Source organism: Drosophila guanche, unplaced genomic scaffold (genome assembly GCF_900245975.1).
Source record: "Drosophila guanche unplaced genomic scaffold, DGUA_6, whole genome shotgun sequence".
Lineage (NCBI taxonomy): Eukaryota > Metazoa > Arthropoda > Insecta > Diptera > Drosophilidae > Drosophila > Drosophila guanche.
Genome location: NW_022995749.1, coordinates 4,069,322 through 4,078,212, shown reverse-complemented (window position 1 = coordinate 4,078,212; position 8,891 = coordinate 4,069,322). Strand labels below are relative to the sequence as shown.

The following is an 8,891-nucleotide window of genomic DNA, read 5'->3' as shown; positions in this document are numbered from 1 at the left end:
GCTTCAATAAAACCTGGCATTCAAGAATAATTAGCGACAAATTTGTCGACAGAGACTACGAAAGAGATCGGCGCAGTTTATCCGTTTATGGCTGGCGCTAGGATTTATTTGTACTTCCTTTCGCATTTAAATGGCTAGCGTCTACCTGGGCGACGCACTTACATTCATGAAACCAATTGCATTGGCGCAACCATGTTTCTGTTCCCATCGTTGTTAAGCGACTCAATTATGCTCCTACAGTCCAATTCTCACATCGTTTGGTTGTCCTGGTCCGCTACCTGTAATGAAGCGGGCCAATGCATGAGTGATGTCGGAGAAGTACTATTTATTGTTTCGGTTTGCCATTTAATTGCCACTGCTCGCGCTAAGTGTTCCCAAGAAACAACGTTCAATCGAGCACATGTCGTCCTACCCGGTTTCTAGTCTTGACTTCGGGCGCCTGTGCCCCGAAAGTCTAGAGTGTCAATAACTACCGTTGTCTGAGCACCGTTGACTGCGCAATTTTTGTATGTGGTTATGTGAATTAACGCGAACCAGCAGTGTGCCAAGCCTGAAACTGTATAAAAGGTAGCTCTTTCAGGATCAGCAAATCATTTTGAAGTGGATCTCGAAAGGAACACATCGCAGCAAGGCACAGCACAGTTCACAATGCATTTTGCGAAAATAATTATTATACTGTTAACAGTACTGGAAAGCAGCTTGGCATTATACATCAAAAGGGTAGAGAAAGTGCCAGAAGCTGCAAGAAGAGCTGGAGGCAGCGTAAAGGGACGGAAAGATGAGTGGGGTGTCTTCCAGAGCACCCTCGGACTATCACAAGAAAAAAGTATGTATGCAAGTTACTTGAAAGTTGTACCTAAACTAATGAAATTTATTTACTTCTTATAGTCGATCTTCTAAAATCACAAAAGGACCAACAAGGAACAAAAGAATTACTGAACCGTTTTATTATGGAAAACTCGAAAATGTTGATGCCACAAAAATCAAAGAATAGTGACGAGTTTACGAGTCTCTACCGATCTTTGCTTAAAAAGTTAACAGCTTCAAAGGGTATGCTCAAAACCTCTCTGAACTTCGAACTGAACGATGACGACAAGCCTCTTAAACAAAAGAAGAGACCTCGCCGAAAAATTGCAATCAAGATGGTCTCCGACATGCCATCCCAAAATGTTGACTACTTATTGAAAATGTTTTATCAGAAGCACAATATTCGTTCTGATTATGACGACCGAGATGCCCAGAATGAAGTTGATTACGACAAGCAAGAGCGTACTTCAACGGACCCTGATAAGGATACTGAATATGACTTTGACAATCTTTATGATGATGAGGGCGATGTTGGCCTCACAGCTAAATCACGCCAAAGCTCGGAGTATGGATCCTTCCAAGATCTAATTTTGCAATCTAAATTGATTGAGTGGCAGCGAGAGAATGAGGAAACCAAGTTACATAGCTCAAACAATGACCACTTTATTTGAACTATTCAAGTATTTGCATAAGTTGTGTTAATTGAGGGCAGTGGGCGCTGCAATAGGGGTTCATATGCTGGCATGTGAATATATGTGAAGACTGAAGCAAGGAAACATTCACAGAAATGTCACAAGATTCATTCATTGATTTCAGTACTTTTAAGATTTGCATTCTACTGATTAATATAAAATGTCCAATGTGTATAAATAATCTTAAAGTTCCAGATAGTCAAATGTACAACGTCTTCATAAATAAAATAAATTATTTGTTAGCTATTATAAAATAATACATATACAAATATTTACGAAATTTACAAAAAAACAAAAAAACATACGACACATTTAGAATCAATACCTAAAACACTGGTACTTTTAGTAACAATTATACCTGGTACTCGCGAAGTGAAGCCACAGTGGCACCACAACAGCCGAGTAGGTCTATATACATACATACATATGTACATACATATGTATACTATCGACTGATATTAAGTTACCTGGAAATGGTTGCCTAACCGCGGAAGTAATTTTTAGCTCTCTCTCTAGCTGTCTTGAGTCTAGAATTTTTGCGAGCTTTGACGGTTTTCAAACTAGAATCAGTTCCATTTTTTACTTGATGGAGTGTCTTGATATATTTATTATGAGTACTGCGGTATCTTATAGTAATAATAAAGCTCTTAGGGTGACGCGAAATGTACATATATTGTGAAGAACTACAGCTTCTCTCCACTTATGTTAACAATATTATAGTAATTGTGGTCGGGGAACCGCTCCAGTTCGATGTAGTCCATTTCGGTGTGCAGCAATTTGTCAAGCATATTAATTATTTCCCCAAATAAGGGACGCTCATGCGGATCCTGAGACCAGCAATAGTACATAATATTGTAGAGCTCTCTACGACAGTGCTCCGGCTTTTCCAGGCGATATCCATCTCTTACCTGTTCCAGAAGTGAGTAATGCATATTAGTTTCAATTTAGCTTATACAAATATATATCTTTAGCAAACCTTTTTCATAACATCGGCAGCAGATATACCGGGGTAAGGCGTCGATCCGAGCGTGACAATTTCCCACATTAAAATACCAAAACTCCATATGTCTGATTTGATGGAGAATATATTATCGTACAGTGATTCAGTTGCCATCCATCTGAAAATGTATGGAATAATAAGACACGAATATAAGTCCGTACAAATTCCACTCCCACCCATCTAGGCAGAGTTTCTTTTTGCTGATTCCCATTCCGATTACCATTTCTTTAGCACAAATGTACTATATAGGGAATCGGACTATCTGCTGTAACACCATCGAATATTTTCCGGTCTTGCCAGAATAAAACGTTACCTTATTGGTAGCTTGCCCTCGCTTTTTCTTTCGTAAATCTTTGATGTTATAATATCCCGAGCAAATCCGAAATCAGCCACTTTGCATGTGTGATCGTCAGAGATGAGAATATTCCTCGCAGCCAAGTCTCGATGAATAATCTATAATAAAAATATAAATCTCATTGTTTTTTGATGGGTTTTCTATTTGGGATATAGCCACACTTACACCACGGGACGTTAAATAATCCATTCCCTTCGCAATTTGGTACATAAAAGAAGTTAAGTCACATGATGTCAATATATTCGATTTTCCATGTGTATTCCCATAGTGTCTGAAAAAAAATATAATATACAAAATTATAGTTAGTAAATAAGAAACAACATACAACAATATAATAACATACTTAATCGTAATCGTATAATCGTATTCATATTTTTATTTCAACCAAGATTTTGTTCTTACCGTTCGGCCCTTGAGTTTCGTAAATATGATTGTAACTTCCCTCGATTTACGTACTCAATTATAACAAATGTCGGATCTTTGTCCGTGCAGCAGCCCAATAGTCGAACAACATTGACATGGGGCTCCAGCGACTTCATTACCTTAAAATCATACAGAAAACAATTATGAATAAATGAAATTAACGAACAATTTAATATATGCATGGTTGTATTGTTTCTTTTTAAACAAAATGTTACTAGAAAAATATAGAAATAATTAACAGTTGGTCCGCACTCGTTTTGAACTGGTTTTCGGGGCTATGGTTTTTGTCAATCACTGACCTTTAACCTAGCGAGTTCCTACATTCTTACATATTTGCTGCTTTAAGAATAAAGGGGATGACATTGGAGGCAAGAATATTAATTAATTAACATAAACATTTAAAAACAAAAAAGAGAGTGGAGTCTGCATCCTTGCTACAAACTCAGAAATGGCCAATGCGCATGTTTTCATTTTTTATAGAGATTTATTTAGCGGCATTGGCTCTCTGCACGAGAAGAGGATGCTGTGGTAACAGAGCTGTTATTTAGCTGTTACTCGGTGCTGGAATTTTCAAACAGATTTCGAAGTTTCCGCTCTTAGCAACACACCATTTAACATAACGGGGGCTCTAAGTATGTTAAAGAAGGGAACCAAATTTCCCTGATGTTCTTCATATCCATTTAACTCGGGCCGCTAGCAATACGTGTGCAAGTTTATAAATTCGAAAATTAGTTAATTTATCCCACCAAATATGCACACGAGGCGTATGTCAATTCAAGTCGTTTGTACGGTACAGTGAAATATGTTTTGATTTGGTGCAATGCGGTCGATTTTGAGTAGTGGCGTAAGCAAGGGCAATAGGCCTCAAATAGTTCGGAGTTTGTGCATACAGAAGTTTGTGGATCAAAATGTTCACAGCGGTTATAAACTGCGAGAACAAATTAGCAAATCGTCATGAGTGCAGTAAATCAAACATTGATTCCATTGCTCTGACATTAAATTTATATCCTAGAAAAAGCATAAAATGTATGTATCTTTACGCTGCGGTTACATCAATTCCTTGTAAGTATGTCTTTATACATACATACATATGTAGAGAAGTACACATCTAACGTCCGCATACAAAATGTAAACAAACTAACTGTGTTGTGTGAAATTTGTGAAAAACGGCAAAAATATCGATATTAAATAATATCGCAATATAGCAGTCGCATTATACTGTCGGCCATTAAATACCTAATCGTATGAAATGGTTAAAATGAATGGCCGATTGCTCTGGTGAAGGGACGGTGTGGACCCTATTGTGACCCAGCCTAGCAAATACCAACACTTTATCTACAATTTCTTTGCAAGCCGAGCATTAAGATCTACATATGTGTGTATGAATGTATATATGTATCTTAGGGAATTGTAATTTTCTTGTTTATACCTGAAATCACCTGCTTATATACAGAAAAACTTCTCTCTACTATCTATCCATATATATCTATATTTAAAGGTTGTTGTATTGTAAGATCAGGTCGGGTCAAACTTCGAGGTCGAAAGAAGACTCCATAAGTTGCATACATTGACTTAAATACAGCGTATAGAAATAAGAGCTGTAATGGCTCGTACTTACCTCTAACTCGGACAATAGATCCTTTCGATCAACTTCAGTGGCGCTTTCCTTTAGGGTTTTTACGGCAACAGTGGTAATGCCTTCAAAACCTAAAAAGAAATCATTTTTTATTGAAATAGTTATTAAGCTTGTATGGATGTACAAAATTCAGAATCCAAGGAAACATAGAGATTACTTACCATTTATGTCTGTGGCTTCACAGCGCCAAACTTGCCCGAAAGCACCTTCGCCCAATATGTTAAAGAACTTCAGTCGGTATCTTGGGAATTCCCAGCGATCACTGTTGGTATCGACGACCAAGCCATTTTCCGGTGCCACTGAACTGTTTCCCGACCTAAGAGTCACTGGCATTAAGTTTACTACCGGGTCAGGCCCGATAGCAGAAGCATCAGAACTGTTTATCACACTAGTTGATAATTGTGACGTTGCCTGTAACAAAACTCGATTAATATTTTATCCAATAAATAAGTGCTTTGAATTGCACTCTTTACTCACAACTGTCGGAATCGGTTGGTCCAGCTCCCAAGCAACATAGCGATTGGCAAAGGCGACTGGCCCTTGCCACTGCTGCATTACAATTGAATTGCGTCCATCATCACTCAGCGTGTTTATTGTTTGGCTCTGATTAGATTTCTTTGCCAGCTCTTCCTTCTCCTTTGATTTCTTGAGGGTTTTACTAATAGCGCAAAGCCGATGACGACAAATGTAGCCGAGGAAGACAGAAACAGTTGCAACGAAGCCGCAAATAGTGACAACAATTGGAATGGTGGTAGACTTTATTGAAAAAATGGTTATGGTATTCCCACTCCCATCTTGCAGCGTCTTTGTCGATGTTTCTTGTGGCCTAGTGGAAGTATTATCTACTATGGGAGTGAGTTTGGTACGACTTTTCTCCGTCGATGAGCCTAATATCGTTGGGGCCGTTGTCTCTTTTTTTTCCTCAGAGCTAGCTTCTGTTCTGTCATTGGAGCTCGGAAAACGTGGGTAAAAGTTACCGAAAGGTATACCACTGTTGCTTCCATGAGGACCAGGCGAAAAATTGAAAGCAGGCCGGTTGTTTGGCAGTCCATTCCTGATAGACTGAACGCCGGGCAGTTGATCAAAAGAGGGAAGAAACTGCGAAATGTTGTGTACCACATTCGAGATAGATGTCTGCGGTCGATAGCCATACATATTCTCCCGCTGACCCAATATGTTGATAAAAACTTCATTTTTCGCTGTGTAGAGTCCATCGGTGACAGTTATGTATATGAGAAAGTTCTGGCCGGCCTGCAAATATCAAATCATATTCATATTCCAAAAGGCATTATTAATAATTTTACAATTAGAATTTGGTACTTTTACTTACACGACCCATCAGGCTTTCATTAAGATAGACAACACCAGTTTGTGAATCAATATGAAATGGCAATTTCTCCGGTGTGCTAGCCCCTACGTCACTTCCTTGTGGAGGCAGAAAGCGCGGCTCAATACCAAATATCAACTCATCACCATCGGGATCCTCGGCACGGACACTATCTATTATTTGTCCCACTTTTTCTGCTTCTGAAATACGCCAGTTGCGTTCACGTACATATAAAATTGGAGGTGCATTTTGATCATTAGCCTCAGCTGCAGGATAAAAAGAAAAAGACTTATTTAAAGGGAAGAAATGGCCCAGCTTTGAATATCACACATATGAATAAGAGAAAATTTCTTGTTATATTTTAGAAGTACAGAGTGTACAAAAATACATTTAAATGTTCATATGCGGGTGTGTACGAATGTCTCAGCATAGTCAAATATTCGCGGTCATGGCAAAAGTAACGAAATCGCGCCCACAGTAGGCATGGATTATTGTACGACTTCAAGAGCAAGACAATTAGTTTTGCCCACCATTTTCGCATTTGTGTGTGGTCATTTTATTATTTCATCTGCCAGGTATTGGAAGAGCGTATTGACCCCTCGGATGGTCTGTTTGTTTATTTCTAACTATTTAGATCAAAAATACATACATATCAAAATAAATGTGTCTCACCTTTGGATATTAAAGATAAGACTCCAGCTGTGGCTATTAATATTGCAATGGATAAATTCCTTCTACATGTAAAAATGTTTTGTTTACACAATTTCGAACGGCTCTGGTGATTGCAAATCCATTGGAAATCCTGGAAATCCATTGCGAAGTTTTCTGGATGTCTAAAGGACATTGGGTGCATACACTTTTGATAAAAAATAGAATAAATCACACATTTTGAGGGGAGCACTGTAGTCGCGAATGTGTACCAACGGCTTTTCAGTTAATAACGCACAATAAGTTTATACGCACTATACATAGTAGATACATACATATTTCATACGTATTATAATGTATTATATATGTTCATAAATACAAATATGAATTCATAAGCACCATGATAAGCATGAATCGGTATAGCCATGTCCGGAATTTCCATATTTCCATCAAGGGCACAAATCATGTTTAGCTTGAAGAAAATGCGTACATGTGCATACGCATACTTATATACACACACATACAAAAGTACGCTAAATAAAACGGGTCCGCGATTTCTCTTTTTAACATTTTCAGCATCGGGTGCATGGCGCAATAGTAAAACGGAACCAGTATGACTGTTCTCGTACATATGAACATGTATGTATGTACATATGTATTTATGTACATCAAATTAAAATCTATTTGTATTTAATTATTGGATCACAGAGAAAGATATATTGATGTATGTACATCTACAGTAAGAGGAAGCGGGGAAAGAAATAGCGATCCAGATGTTGTAAAATGTATAACCATTGTCTCCTAGGCCACATGCACGCAAAAAAAACAAAAGCTCATATTTATATAAACACGCATATATGTATATGTATGTACACTTAAATACATATTTCATGGATTTCGGTGCAGCTCTAAGCACGTTTATGTAGTTTAGGAATCCACTCACAGTACTAATTTGTATTATTAGTCATGCAAACGATTAAGTATTAGCATTTTAATAATTTTTTGGGGTTGCTGAATTGTTGAATTGTACACAAATAAATGCTAAAACTTCACAAAACTTTCACGGGCTGCGTATTACTTAATTCCAGTTAGGGCCATGGGCGAACGGACCGTCCGTTTGACAACTCGGAACGAACAACAACTCGCCAACACTTCGAAGAATCAACTGTCTGCCCAGTCTAGCGTCATTCGTCGCACCGCACACTCTCAAACCAAAAACTTGTTTTGGCTTAAAGCAACGAACTTTTGCTTATACCTTCTGCCTCTCTCTCTCTCTCTCCTCTCTGGCACTGCCACTCTACTATCACAAAGTTGTTTCTGTAACGCAAGCGATCATATCAAAGGTTTTTTGTTAGGTTTCTACATTGCGTATCTCCGAATATGTATAAACAGAGAGTTACATTCTACAACTCAAGCAAACTTTGCTTTCACAAAAATTCTCGTGAGTTTACATTAGTTTTTGAACAAAAATCAACAAACGCTTGCAAAGAGACTCTCTTATACTCTCTTACAGCCTACAAGCCTACAGATATACTAATTTTAAACTATTTTAAGCATATAAAATTAAAAATATATTACAAATTCTAAATAACAGAGCTCAACACCAATTATAATAATTCATTTTATTTATTAATTTAATTTATTTTCGGAGCCTGAAAAATAGGTTGATATTTTTTTTTTACAAAGTTGAAAAGTTCGTTATATCAATTATACAATTATTTCTAAGTCTTTGGTTTTACCCAAGAGTAACGACGAAAATCATCAAACTCTAAACCATATCGACCTATATAGACTCCCTGTCTGAATTGAAAATGAAAATTAATGAATCGACAAGTATCGACTGAGTTTGGCTTTCTTTGATTACTCACCTTTAAACATTAACGAATATTCAGGAGAGCGAGTTTAACTATTTATCAACTCAAGTTAATCAATTGATATGGATTAGACTGTATATATGTAGGTACTATAGTTTTGTGAATGCTTATCATCAGTCAAAGCTTACT

General features: G+C 37.4%; 2 protein-coding genes across 4 annotated transcripts; one reads left to right on the top strand and one right to left on the bottom strand.

The window, feature by feature from the left end:
- Window positions 1-648: 648 nt before the first annotated feature.
- Window positions 649-1,594, top strand: LOC117585415. The gene is made up of 2 exons (XM_034274888.1): window positions 649-826; window positions 889-1,594. Exons 1-2 carry the CDS (start codon window positions 649-651, stop codon window positions 1,476-1,478), a joined length of 768 nt encoding a protein of 255 aa, XP_034130779.1. The 3' UTR covers window positions 1,479-1,594.
- Window positions 1,595-1,946: 352 nt separating this feature from the next.
- On the bottom strand, window positions 1,947-8,091 carry LOC117584973 (tyrosine kinase receptor Cad96Ca). 3 transcript variants are annotated; one of them, XM_034274174.1, is made up of 11 exons: window positions 7,967-8,088; window positions 6,913-7,073; window positions 6,244-6,506; window positions 5,391-6,164; window positions 5,075-5,324; window positions 4,896-4,984; window positions 3,257-3,396; window positions 3,020-3,125; window positions 2,813-2,952; window positions 2,476-2,617; window positions 1,947-2,407 (listed from the first exon to the last, which is right to left on the bottom strand). In XM_034274174.1, exons 1-11 carry the CDS (start codon window positions 7,984-7,986, stop codon window positions 2,183-2,185), a joined length of 2,310 nt encoding a protein of 769 aa, XP_034130065.1. In that variant the 5' UTR covers window positions 7,987-8,088; the 3' UTR covers window positions 1,947-2,182. The 3 variants fall into 3 exon arrangements, with proteins under 3 accessions (XP_034130065.1, XP_034130064.1, XP_034130066.1); XM_034274173.1 differs by having other exon boundaries at window positions 1,948-2,407; window positions 6,913-7,096; window positions 7,967-8,091; XM_034274175.1 differs by having other exon boundaries at window positions 1,948-2,407; window positions 6,913-7,081; window positions 7,967-8,065.
- Window positions 8,092-8,891: the final 800 nt, after the last annotated feature.

Coding starts and splice junctions, on each gene's coding strand:
- LOC117585415 (XM_034274888.1), top strand. CDS start 649: ATGCATTTTGCGAAAATAATTATTATACTGTTAACAGTACTGGAAAGC. Junction 827..888: donor CGGACTATCACAAGAAAAAA/GTATGTATGCAA, acceptor TACTTCTTATAG/TCGATCTTCTAAAATCACAA.
- LOC117584973 (XM_034274173.1), bottom strand. CDS start 7,093: ATGCACCCAATGTCCTTTAGACATCCAGAAAACTTCGCAATGGATTTC. Junction 6,507..6,912: donor CTTATCTTTAATATCCAAAG/GTGAGACACATT, acceptor TTTATCCTGCAG/CTGAGGCTAATGATCAAAAT. Junction 3,126..3,256: donor CGAAACTCAAGGGCCGAACG/GTAAGAACAAAA, acceptor ATTTTTTTTCAG/ACACTATGGGAATACACATG.